Source organism: Aquila chrysaetos, chromosome 21 (genome assembly GCF_900496995.4).
Source record: "Aquila chrysaetos chrysaetos chromosome 21, bAquChr1.4, whole genome shotgun sequence".
Classification (NCBI taxonomy): Eukaryota; Metazoa; Chordata; class Aves; order Accipitriformes; family Accipitridae; genus Aquila; species Aquila chrysaetos.
Genome location: NC_044024.1, coordinates 9,093,501 through 9,105,936, shown reverse-complemented (window position 1 = coordinate 9,105,936; position 12,436 = coordinate 9,093,501). Strand labels below are relative to the sequence as shown.

Genomic DNA, 12,436 nt, shown 5'->3' with positions numbered 1-12,436 from the left:
GATCAGTGGTGGCATCTTTATTTTTTCCCCCTACTATAACCAGAAAGTAAACCAACCAGCTTGTGTCTAATGCGTATCTCCAGGTGGCCTATAGCAAATCGCTGTGTGTGTGTAAGCTACAAGTTTGGGCATTAGAGGTGGGGGTTTTCCCCCGACAGTGTGTGCCCTCTTATGGGTGGCGATTCCCTGCCCCTGTCCTTCACAAATGTAGTCAGGAAAACACCCCAATAGATAGTGTTTCTGTGTATAAATAAGGGACCAGCTGTTAAAGAAGGAACCATCTATTTCCAGCTCCAGTCCCAGTTCTATTAGGTAGGTTTCTTACAGCTGCGTAGCTTGTCCATGCACGATCTATAATCCTGAAATCTCAGGAGCACCAGTGGGAATGCTACAGAATTGCTTTTGGAAGAGACTTGGACAAAAAAACCCCTTAGTTCTCCCACAATAGTTCGCTACTCACAGCAGCAAAGTAACCCTATTTATTTCACCTGCTCCTGCCGCTGAAGGCACCGCGTCCCCCCATGGATTTTGCACGGGAGAGTGTGCCGATGCCCTGTACGTTGTGTGGCGGCCGCGGATGCTGGCGTGGGGCTGAGTTTGCTCCTCGAGCCGCGGCGTCCGGCGGGAAGGCAGCCCTCCGCTGCGAGCGTGGCCGGCATGCAGCCCGCGACGCAGCTGGGGCAGGGTTGGGCATCAGCACTATGGTGTTGGCTTAGCTGTCCTTCAGTTCGGAGAGGGATAAAATCCTTTTCCCTGGGAAAAGACTTTCTGGGTATTGATAAAATGCGCTGCCTTTCCTGTGCTTACCGGGTAACCTGCAGGGCCCGGGGAGCGCCGGAGCAGCGATGCGGATGCTGATGCCGATGCTCCCCTTGCCTGTTTCCCATCTGAGGAGCTGGAATGTGATAAAGCCAGCCCTAAGGCAGGGAGGTGGTGGGTATGGGGGGGTGTGCGCTTTGCTTTTAAATGTACTTTGCAGTGCCTTTATCAGATCTTTTCCCCTCAGTTTCCTTTCTTGCCAATTTTTTCTCTTCCATTCACAAAATGCAAAGTGCCCAATAGCAATCAGAGAATACGAAATACGAGGTGGAAATATCTTTTGCGGTGTAAACTCCTTACACTTGCAATTAGAAAACCATCTTGTGCTTTCTAGTAAAGAATAACCACAAACCCCCTCTTGTCCAGCTGCATCTTCCACGCCACCACGTCCCCTGCCTGCCATCAGACCTTGCCTAGCACTTGTCCACACTCAAATAATTTCTTTTCAGTATGAAGGGGAAGCTATTTTCTCTTGCAGAGCATATGGCATGAGAACTCACTCTGGGCAGTTTATAGATGAATATATGCTCTACTTGAATCATATTTTGAGTAACCTTCAATATTCTGTTACTTGAACACCACACAAGGATGGGTTTACTTGAGAAATTGCTGAGAGCAATGTCTTACACTTTGCTTCAGAAATGAAAAAGACTTGAACTTGTATTTTCCTTCCATTTGGTGAGTTTGTTGCCAAGAACCACTGAGTCATCAGGGCGCCAGCGCCATCGTTTGCTCTGGTCATCGCAGTCACGCTTTAGCAAACCCTTACTGGTGGAGCGGGTGAGCTGGCTGCTGTTTTGCCATGTGGCTGCTACTTGCCACGTTTAATTTAACCCGAGGAGATTTTTGTCTTTCGTGCAGCTTTGCATCGGAGATACTGGTGGCTTCCCACTGAAGCCAGCCGCGTAACTGGGCACACAGAGTCACCTTACTTAGCCAGAATTACCCTTGCTGAGAGAGAGCGAGACATGCAAAGTGTTTCTTCTCCTCCGTAGTGCAAAGAGCAAGACCTGAACTTATTAACATCTAACATGGGGAGTTGCTGTTGTGCAGGGCACTGCGCAAACACCTACAAAAGCCAGTCCTGGCTCAGAGCACGCTGGATGTGAGCTGAGGGAAAGCAGATGAGGTGGGTGGGCAAGAAGTGCAAGGAAAGCAAGATAATGCTGGCTACCACAATGAGCGGCTAACCTTTGCCAAAAATTCCTTTTGCATCAAAGGAGGTGAGCAGGAAAACACTGAAGGTAGATAAGGTGGTGTTTGGGGTTGCTTTTTTAGTGTTTACAGGAATCTGCAACACCTCATTTGGCTCCCACACCACTGCCTCTCTAACGGAGGTACCTGGTACTGTGAGCAGAGTAACTTAACCTCCGTCTTAGCCTGTGGGAGGATTTCGAGCTGGGTGAAATTAAAAAAAAAAATTGGTATAGAAGTGTGCAATTAATAAGCTTATCTAGTCTCTGTCTACTAAACCCAGCAGCCACGCAGCGGTGTAATGATGTGCTGCATGTATTTACCTACCACAGGGAACTGCTGCCTTCCAGCTCGTTTATAAAAATCACACCAAAAACTACTGAGGAAGCTCAAAGACTTCTCCCCCACGGTGGTCACATACATTCCTGATGCAGCAGGCTTCACGATTAAACAAAAAAAATACATCTTGCTTTATCGTATACAAACAGAAAAGCTTGCTCAAGCTGCTTTGCATGTGCTGCAGCCCCTTTGCATGGCCGCACGCCGCTTAACAGAGCTGCCCCGGCAGTGCTGTGCTTGCGGCAGCGTGGTGCAATAAGGGTCTCCGGGTGACTGAAGTCAGACCTGGGATGCTCCGCAAGGGCATTTGTTGCTTTTTTTTTCCAAGTGGTTTGTGCTCAAATGCAGTAGTGAAGTCAACCTGCAAACACGTTGAAAGCAAACTTACATTTAAGGGAAAAAAAATGACAGGAGCTTCCCCAGCTTCTCAGAGAGAAGAGCACAGCTGGATGTCTACCCCCTGGGCTTTCTGTATTAATAATTGGCAATATCCTGAAATATTTGGAGCAGAGCAGAGACACGCTCCCAAGGTACCGGGAGCAGCAGAGGGGAGCAAACGCTGCCCGCCAGGCACGCTGGGACCCCGCCGCGGCAGATGCGAAGCCCCACGCTGCACCCCCAGCCCTCGCTCCCGACACCCCTGCACCCCGGCTGCGGCACATCCATCATCACCCCGAGCCGGGGGCTCAGGCAGGGACCGCTCCCACGGCTTGGTGCTGCTTACCCGCAGCACAGCCACCTCCACGGGCGCATTTTTCTACCTATCTCCCCTGGGATCGTTTTTTTTTCCTATTGGCTTGATTTAGCCTCTAAATTTTATTCTTGCCTGCTGCTCCGAAAACTCTGCGGTGCTTTTACTCTCCTATTACTGTTGAGTCTTTTTGATCCTGGCAGGAGACTGTAGCCTGAAAGCACAGTTTTAGCAGGAGCCTTCTGTTTGTGAATGAGGTGGAAATCTCTTTTTTTAGCTGAGTAAAATCAAACTGACCACAACAGAAAGGGCTAAAAAGGAGGAGTAAACCTGATTTTTAACTCTTGCACTCCAACTATAAATGCTAACAGAAAACTTTTCTAAAAAAATTTGATGTAAACTCAATAAAAGCATGGAAGTACAGAATTAATCACCTTACTGACCAATTTCCCTGTAAATCAAGTTATTCATCAATTTGTTTTCCTGAGGGAAAGCAGTATTATATATGGCGATTAAGGGCTTGACTTGTAGAAAGTGGGAATAAACCTTTTTACAGAGACAAGTGAAAGAATACCGATGTCTGATTTAAAATGGGTTGGTCGTGTGTCCAAATATTGTGACTGCGACCTGTTAGGGGGCAGAAGCCTTTAAAAACTGCTCCTACCCACACGCACGCCTTTTACACCTCCTCTGTGCCAGAAACATTTGTGTGCTGGGGGGTCCCTTGTGCCGATCTCCTGGTGGTACCGATGCTCACCGCGCAGACCAGGAGCCGCGATCAAGCTGTAAATCAGCAAGAGGCTATTCCCCTGCCACCCCCCTGCCCCACAAGTATTGACCATGATTTATTAATTCCTAAAAATAGTTGAAAAAAAAAACAAACCCCAAGCGTTCTGGGATTCACAACCACCAGGGCTCCACAGGAGACTGCAGCACTGGGGCAGTTAATGATGCACCATCACCAGCAGGACGGGACCTCACTCCCACCGCAGAGGATGGATGCTCCACCAGGAAGGCACCATCCCAGCCCTCCCCAGGAGGAGCACCCCTGACCCCACGGCGGTTCCTGTGCCCTATCCCTTGCTCCCTTTTGGGTTGGGAAGTCACGAGCGGTGCGATGCTAAGGGCAGAGCAAGGAAAAACCTTTCAGCTTGGGACTGGGCTTGCTCTGGAGGAGCTCACTGCTGCAGTGACGGGTCTGTGGACAAGCCCTTGGGTGCTCCAGGCTCTCCAGACCCACCAAACTCTTCCCCCTATGGCCCAAGTGCTGCCAGATGCTGTGTGGGTGCTGAGCGCTGGCAGCTCCCCCCACCCCCAGCTATGTCTGACCTGGGTACCCTGACGGGGGCTGGGGAAGCCGCACGGGTCCAGGGAAAGGTAATCCCTCCCGTGGCAGGGCTTCCCCGGGAGCACCCCAGGCACAACTATAGGGCCCCTTCTTCTTCCCACCCCGCTGAAGCTCCGCTCCCCACGCACCCTCACCCCCCCAAGCCCCCTCCCCAGCTGCTGGAGGCAGGGTGCAGCTAGGAGCAAGCACCCAGGGGCCAGCATTACCCCTTGCCCCCACTGCCACCGTGTCCCGTCCTCCCACCCCACCGGAGACGCTGGGGAAGGGCTTGGCACCGTCTCCCAGCCGCGGCACTGCCCCCCGCCCGCTCCATCCCTGGGCTGGGGCATCGCGTACCCACCAGCACGGGGGCGTCGGGGTGCAGCCCCCTCCCCCTGGCCCCCTCCCCATTAACGACACCAAGCCCTCGTTCGTTGCTGCCTCCGCAGTGGTTTATTGGTGTGGGAGATGAGAGCCCCCGAGCAGCAGCGTGGAAGGCACCGGGGGGGTGCCGAGGCGGCACCCCAAGAGCCAGAGCCCCAGCTCCTGCGGCAGGGACCGATTTCCAGCCTCACTAAAGCAGCAATGCAATACTGGAGAGCAACAGGCAATCCCAAACTCCAGTATTTACGTGCTGCTAGAGCACTGCTGACAGCTCTCCATCCTAGCGCCTCTCCACGGCCTCCAGACCCCCCCTTCCCCCCCCAAACCCGGGGCAACAGAGGACCTTGGCTGACCCTTTGCCAGGGAAAGGACCGAAGAGCAATAGGTGCGGGGGTAAGGCGCCAGCTCAAGCCAACATCGGCCATCGTGCCCATGGTGGAGAACAAAAAGGAGCTACAAGTCCTCCCTGCCTGCAGGGCCAGCCCCGCTGAGACACACGCACACACGCAGACTCATAGGGAATGTATTTGTAGCTGCAAAGGATGTGCACAGACACAAGCGCCAAGAGAACTTATCTACACATACCTGTTCAACTGAACTAAAGAGATACATGGGAATGTGTTAGCTTCCACATCTATGATAACCAGAAGCTCACTTTCTTGTCTTATCCTTGAGGTAATGAGGCAGCCCAGAATGGTCTGTATCTCCTTGTCCCTACAAACCATGATGTGCTGCTACATCTCCTCAAAGCCCACTGAATGTTGACATTCCAAATGGTATTTTGAATATATATATATATTTTTTTAAACCATGATATAAGGTACTGAAGAACACTCTACAATGAAGACATTTAACACGCATGCATTACCACCACGGGACATACTTTTTTCTTCACGGGTGCTATCAGAAAGTCTGTAACTATAAGAGAAGAAGCAGTTACACAGTGCAAACAAACCAGTTTCAGAAACAAAATCAGAAATAAACTGTTCCCCCCACCCACAAAAATATTCGGGCCTCAGCAAGTCTACACTGTCAGATCTAGCAGACCTGCTGCTTTTGCAGCAGATCCCACAGACCTTCCTGGCCCTCCCAAACGGTCTCGGGGGAAATGTTACCTTGTACTTTCCTCTTAGGGGCTGCTGAACATGAAGGACTTTCCGGGAGTCGCAATGTTAACACTTAAATCCAGATTCCAACAGTTCAAACCTCTGAAGTTTTCCTTAAAATATTTTTATTTTGCTTGTTTTGACTTTTGAGAAATCTAAAATATAACTTTTTTTTTTTTTTTTAAAGACTCGATTATGATTATTTACTATTTCAATGGTCAAACCTTACACGACCAGAAATTGAAGATACCCTGGAACTTCACCGCCTCTCCTGCCTGTACCAGAGAAGAAAACACCGGCACAGGGCAGAAAGGAGGCTGTAGCTCTGAAGCACGCAGCTGCCAGAGGCATTTACACGCCAGCCTGCGAGGGCTATACAGGAGCCGTGCAGATAGCCTGACATTTTTTGTGTTTCCTTTTGACTTTTTTTTTCCCCCAGTTATGTGACAACTTCCTTCAATTCATTTTCTTAAAAAGCAGCATCACAAAAAAACCTGAACAATGTCAGAAATGACGCCATTAGTTCAAATGCTTGTGCCGTCCCCTTGCGCTAAACACGCCGGTTAGCCGAGTTCCAGTTTGTCCTCCTCCTAGTCCCTGTTTAGCAAACTTAAAAATAGGAATTTCAAAAGCTCTCATGACCCGTGCCAAATTATTGCAAATTTTAAATCAAATATTTGCCAACAAAAAAGCAGTATTTTTTCACCACTTCAGTGTCCTCAATACCGATAGCACCAGGTCCAACTCTCTAACGAACAACTGCTACTTACTGCAAAGCCAAGTACCCAGAGAAAGCTAAACCTGTACAAGCTAAAACAAAACAAGCCCCCACGTAATTTTACCATTAATTATTTCTGTAACAATGTTTTACTTGACTGTACCTGTGTAGTCTTATTTCTTTCATCTCTTCAAGTGACTCAAAAAAAAAAAAAAAAAAAAAAGGCAACAGCAAACAAGCTCAGCTCTAGAATCCATTTTGATTGTGTCTGAGGTTCACGTTTTAATTAATGTTTTTATAGAAACCAGTCTTTAGCCTACTTCGACAAGAGGGGCAAGAGCCCTCTTCAGTAAGGAGGACTTTCCAAAGCGAGGGCTCAATACACCTCCACGAGCTTATTCGCTAGTGCAGAGAGAAAAATCAACATTCACACTGCGTATTGGGCAAGTGGAAATTTGGGATAGGCAGTGAAATACGTATCTGAGAAAATATGCCTGTTTATGACATGACAGCGTAATTATTTTAAGCAATAAAGCTCTGTGTTTGAATCACCCCATCTCACACTTTTGCTTCTTTCAAACTTAGTTTGTGCTTTGGATTCTCAATATTAAATCAGAAAGATGACAGGTGAACAGGATGATTAGAGTTTCTCTCAACCTCTCCGAGGTGTTACCTGCAGTGCCCAAGAAGGGGATACATGCTTCAGAGAAACCTGCATTTATCCAGAGGGATGCAGATGTTGCAGGTATTTTGGAGCAGGCTGGGCACATGAGCTTACCTTCCCAACTCACCTTTGAACGCGGGCGCATCGGCTCCTCCTGCGTTGACTCTCCCTGGACAGAAGGCAATCGCTGTTTCAATGGGAACTAGAAAGCAACACACAGAAGGGGTTTAGGCGGTCACAGAAGGGTTTAGGTGGTCACAGAAGGGTTTAGGCGGTCACAGAAGGGTTTAGGCGGTCACAGAAGGGTTTAGGAGGTGCTTGCAGAGGCACCGCCGTGCTTTGGGAGGGGGGGACACGGGGGCTGTCGGGCAGCCTCAGAGGGGTTGCCTCCCTAGGCGTGCACAGACCACAACAGCTCGGATGGGTGGGTGCAAAAAATTAAAAAATGAGGGGCAGGGGGGAAAACCAAACTCAAATTTTCACCTCCAGATAGGGCAGACTACGCAGCAGCACTTAAAGAGCAATCGCATCCCTCCTCTCCCAGTTCTCCCGTTCCCGCAGCCAGGGCCCCCGGCACCATTGCGGCAGGAGCGTGGCTGTGGGCAGTGGTACCCAAGGTGCGCTGGTAAACCGGGACCATAACCCGGGCGCTGTGCAGCAAGGGGGGACAACGTGGCTCCTGCCAGCCAAAACCAGCGGCAGCTCCGGGGGCGAGCGGGAAAGCCACCGGGCACAACCACGGCCGGCAGCAAGCTCACCTCCCCTCCCTGAAGGGGTTAAAACAGCAGCAGCAAGAACAGCCTATTGGTCTTGGCAGAGCAGAAGCAAAGGAAACATCTTATTTATGCTGATTTAGGTGATAAAGCACCCCCAGGACAAGCAGGTAAGATGCAGAGGGGCTATTCGGGGGTTGGAGGTTTTGTGCTGGCACTGTTGGGTGCTCAGCCCCTCGCTGCCAGGGGCAGGCAGAACCCCAGGAGCACCCCCAACCTTCGAGCAGCACCCCACCACGGCCAGGAACAGAGGTGTCCCCCTGTACTGGTAGCCCCAAATATCAAGAGAACTGCCCCAAAAGCTCCACCTCAATGCGAAAGCATCGCAACAGCTCTTCTGCTGCCACAAGCTCCATGCCTGTGGTGTGTACACCAGCTATTTCTAGCAATCGAGACTTCTACCTGTCATCTGCGTAAGCCAGCCACCTACAGAGGTTTAATTAAATCCCCCAAATAACTGGGGAATTTGAACACGCAGAAATCCATTAATGTAGTTCACAAAACAATGCAACTTCTGCTTGCCAAAGTATATTGGGCAATTAAGACACCCCCCCCCGCCCCAAGCCCAAACACACAGGCAAAACCAAAACAAATTCACCCTGAAATATAGGGTTCCCCTCAAAACACAACCTAGTCCCTCCTCACTGACACTGTAACCAGAAAAAAAAAAAAAAAAAAAAAAAAAAAGAGGTGGGGTGGAAAAAAAAGTGAGAAAGAGCACCATGGGAGAGGAAAGGAAATAAATATAGGAGCCCATGACAGGACAGATTTGCATACAGAGCCTTCACTGACTGGCACACTTCGGGGCTAGGTAAGCTCAAAGACAAGTAAATATTAAGAATTTCATGTGTGTGTGTGTGTATATATATATATATATATATATATAAAGCACAGGAAAAAAAACCTCAACTCTGCTATCGAACAGTTTTTCAGGAGACACGCACAAACAAATCCTGAAGTCATTGTTCTCATTTGAAAGAAGAATTAACAAACAAACAAAGAAAAAAAAAAGGCATTTACTATTTTACAAAAAGACTAAAATAAATCATCTCGTTACAGCTGAAGGTCCCAGACATTAATTAGTGAGGCACAATTATGGTAACAAAACGAAAATAAGGGGGCGAGTAGCACCACCGAAACACTTTGTATCTGCCTGGGTCTGAAAAATCACACCACTTTCATTCCTGCCTCCCTTTGAACAATGAAATTTAAACAAAAGTCCCGTATTAATATTTACAGATGTGGCTAATAGCTGGAATCAGACCCGATGCTTGATCGACAACCACCAAATGGTTCCAGCTATTACATTTCCGATACGACTCGCCTCGCAAGGCTGCTGAAGTCAAGCGAGGGCTGCGCGAAGAGAAGTGACTATTAAAGAGCACTAACAGTCAGACGTGGGAACTGCACGCAGCCAAGTTACTTTCATTTGTACAGGCAGCTACAGCGCATCTCCTCGGCGCGCACACCTCACCCGAAAATCGCTGTTACGCGCGCTTTAGCCAGCTAGGACTTCTTCCTGGGTGGCACAAAATAAACGCACAAAATATATTTTCTCCCTGTTCGCACGTCAAAGCTATACGAGCGGATACTTTCTCATAGGCTTTACTAAAAATAATTTTTTTCTCGCTAATTTACCCAGAAAAAGGTTGGAGAAGCAGCATGGATTTCATATAAATAACACCATATTAGAGCTACGTTTTAATTTTGGCCCGGCGCACCTTTCGTGCGTTAAACCACCCGAAGTTAACGTGCTCTTAGGTGGGGCAGAACACGCAAAACCAAACTGCAGCTACAAAGGGCAAATTCAAATAATGCAAAAAATTAATTCGTTAACTTTACTCGATCTGAAACTCGACCCCGATATTGTTACTAGCAGGACCAACTGTATTTATCAAGAGGAGGCTATTAATACGACAGAGAGCTACTGGTGCTTGCAAAGGCCTGCGGGATAAGACTTCAACTTACAGTACTCCAGAAAACCAGTAAAATCCACAGTAAAATTCCAGGATCCACAGTTTTTTCTCAACACTGCTGAGGAGAAGAAAAGTATGATGCTTCTTGTTACTTCCATTTTTTTGCATTGTCATCTCATCCAGTTTTAAACAACAAGGGACAGATCTGGAAGCCCGATTCCTATAAAGTTTATTTGTTAAGAACAGAAAAAAAAAAAAACACAAAACATTTTTTTTTTTGTCAGATGAACATTAATTCAAAACATAACAAGCGCACAGTAATTTTAATTTTTTTTTTTTATATTTGGGTCAGTTCGCCTGAAGCATTACTTAAAGCTTCCCTCTTATATTTCATAAATGTTTATTGCATTAGCAGTTCGGTTTTACTGTATTTCCCACCAAAGTGGATTAACTAAATACAGACTTTTGCAGTTGATGGTGAGCAATGGAGTTCTTTGGATTTCTTCAGAGCAGAAGATGATGAAACTTGGCAGATGGTCCCTCACCTACACATGCATACAACACACAAGCACAATTTATTTCTTTTTTTTTGGGGGAGGGGGGAAGCAATTCACGTTTTAACCTTGGAAAACTCACTCTCCAAACGCAAAAAAATTGTCTTTCTGTATCTGATGCACATGGGGGAAAACTAACTCTGTTTCGGATAAATTAAAAAGGGAAAAACCCCCAGCGCGGCGTGCGTTGCTCCCATCACCGCAGCTCACCGAGCGCAGCGGAGCTGCACTTGGAAGTCGGCCTTTGCCAGGATATTCAAATTTCCTGTACAAAGCGAGTAACCAGCAAGGGGAAAAAAAAAAAAAAAAAAAGCAAAAGCTGGGTGCCAATTTTTTAAAAAATATTTAAAATTATTTTGCTCAATTATTTTTTGGTTATACCAGTTTTTAGGGTGGGTTTTTTTTGGGTTTTCTTTTTTTCAATGCATAAAACTATTTTCTCATGTGCGCCCGCTTTGGCGGAGGAGGCTGGGGGCGAGCGCGGGTGGCCGGGGGGGGGGGGGGTGCGCAGGCCCGACGCTGCAACGAAGTGCCGGCCCCCCCGGGGTTTCTTTAAAAAAAAAATTTAAAAAAAAGAGGGAAAAGGGAAAAAAAAAAAAAACCAACCCAAACCAAAAACCCCCAACCCCCGAGCCACACCTGCGGGGGGCGGGCGCGGCTCCCCGCGACGCACCCCCCCCCCCCCCCTATTAATAATAAAAAACCCAGGAGGAAAAGGCTTCCCGGGGGGGGGGGCTCGGCGGGGCGCCCCGCACCCACGTGGGAACCGTCCCCCCGTCGCGCGGGGTGGGGTGAAGGGGGGGGGAAGGCGCCGCGCGCCGCTCCCGCCCTAACGGTCCGGCGGCGGCGGCGGGGGGTCACTGCCCGCTGCGTCACGGGCCGCCGCCACCGCCCCCCCCCTCACCCTCACACCCCCCCCCCCACCCCCGGTGCCGCCTTTGTGCGGCGCGGGGCGGCGCCGCCGCGCGGGCGGGCGGGCGGGGGGCGCTCGTGGTGCCGCCGCTCTCCCCACCCCCCCCCGCCAAAAAAAGTTTTTTTTCTAGGTTTTTTTTTTTTTTTCCCCTTCTTCCCCCCCCCCCCGCCCTCCAAGTTTCTCCCGGGCCCGTGTTCTCCCCCCCCCCCCCCGCCCCCTCCACGGGGGGCGGCGCGACCCCGCCCACGGCGGCGCGGGGGGGGGGGGGGGGGAGGCGGCGGGAGAAGGCGCCGCGCCGTGACCCCCCCCCGCTTCCCCGCCCGCCCCGCCGTCGGGCAGCGCAGCGCGCCCCGTCCCGCCGCGCCCCCCCCCCCCGCCTCAGCCCCCCCCCCCCCTTCCTCCCCCCGCCGGGCCGGGCCGGGCCGGGCCGAGCCGTCCCGCCCGGGGAGGGGGGGGAAGAGGGGAGGGGGGTGCGGCGGTCGGCCCCCCGCGGCGCCCCGGCCCCGCCGCCCTGCCCGCCCTCCCTCCTCACCTCCGAGTCCACTCGAAAATGGCGCCGAAACCGAAAAAACTTCGCAAATTTCATTGTAGGCGGTTGCAAGGGCTGCTGGGAGCGGGGGCGGCGGCAGCACCGCCCGCCGGGGCGGGACGGGGATGGCCGCGGCCGTGGGGACGGGCACGGGGGCGGGGCGGCCGCAACCGGGCCCCACGCGGGACGGGACGGGACGGGACGGGACGGGACGGGGCGACGGTCCCGGCGGGAGCCGGGCGGGCGCCTCCCGGTTACCGGCCTCGCTGGGCCGGGAGATGAGCATCCCCGCGGGCACGATTCCCGCGTGGGTGTGGAGGCTGGCTGCCCTTTCGGAGCGGCCGAGGGCGGCCCCGCGGGTGGCAGCGAGGCCGGGGGTCGTGTCCCCCCCCCCGGGGGGGGGCAGGAGGTGGGAAGGCGCCCGGGGAGGTGGATTCGCCTGCCCACGGGCTCCGGTGCCATCCCCGCCGGGGAGCCAGGGCTTGTGCTCCTCCGCAGCGGCCAAAAGC

At 51.3% G+C, this 12,436-nt stretch overlaps 1 protein-coding gene across 10 annotated transcripts; it reads right to left on the bottom strand.

Moving 5' to 3' along the window:
- Positions 1-453: 453 nt before the first annotated feature.
- LOC115333638 lies at positions 454-12,035 on the bottom strand. Of its 10 annotated transcripts, none has more exons than XR_005931004.1 (5): positions 11,931-12,035; positions 9,984-10,151; positions 7,370-7,444; positions 2,341-2,713; positions 454-2,217 (listed from the first exon to the last, which is right to left on the bottom strand). XR_005931004.1 is itself a non-coding variant. In XM_041118887.1 (5 exons), exons 1-5 carry the CDS (start codon positions 10,608-10,610, stop codon positions 2,709-2,711), a joined length of 285 nt encoding a protein of 94 aa, XP_040974821.1. In that variant the 5' UTR covers positions 10,611-10,636; the 3' UTR covers positions 454-2,708. The 10 variants fall into 10 exon arrangements, 5 of the variants coding, with proteins under 5 accessions (XP_040974821.1, XP_040974819.1, XP_040974817.1 ...); XM_041118887.1 differs by lacking the exon at positions 11,931-12,035 and adding exons at positions 10,395-10,476; positions 10,554-10,636 and having other exon boundaries at positions 454-2,713; positions 9,984-10,049; XM_041118885.1 differs by lacking the exons at positions 454-2,217; positions 2,341-2,713 and adding exons at positions 4,801-7,251; positions 10,395-10,476 and having other exon boundaries at positions 9,984-10,049; positions 11,931-12,028.
- Positions 12,036-12,436: the final 401 nt, after the last annotated feature.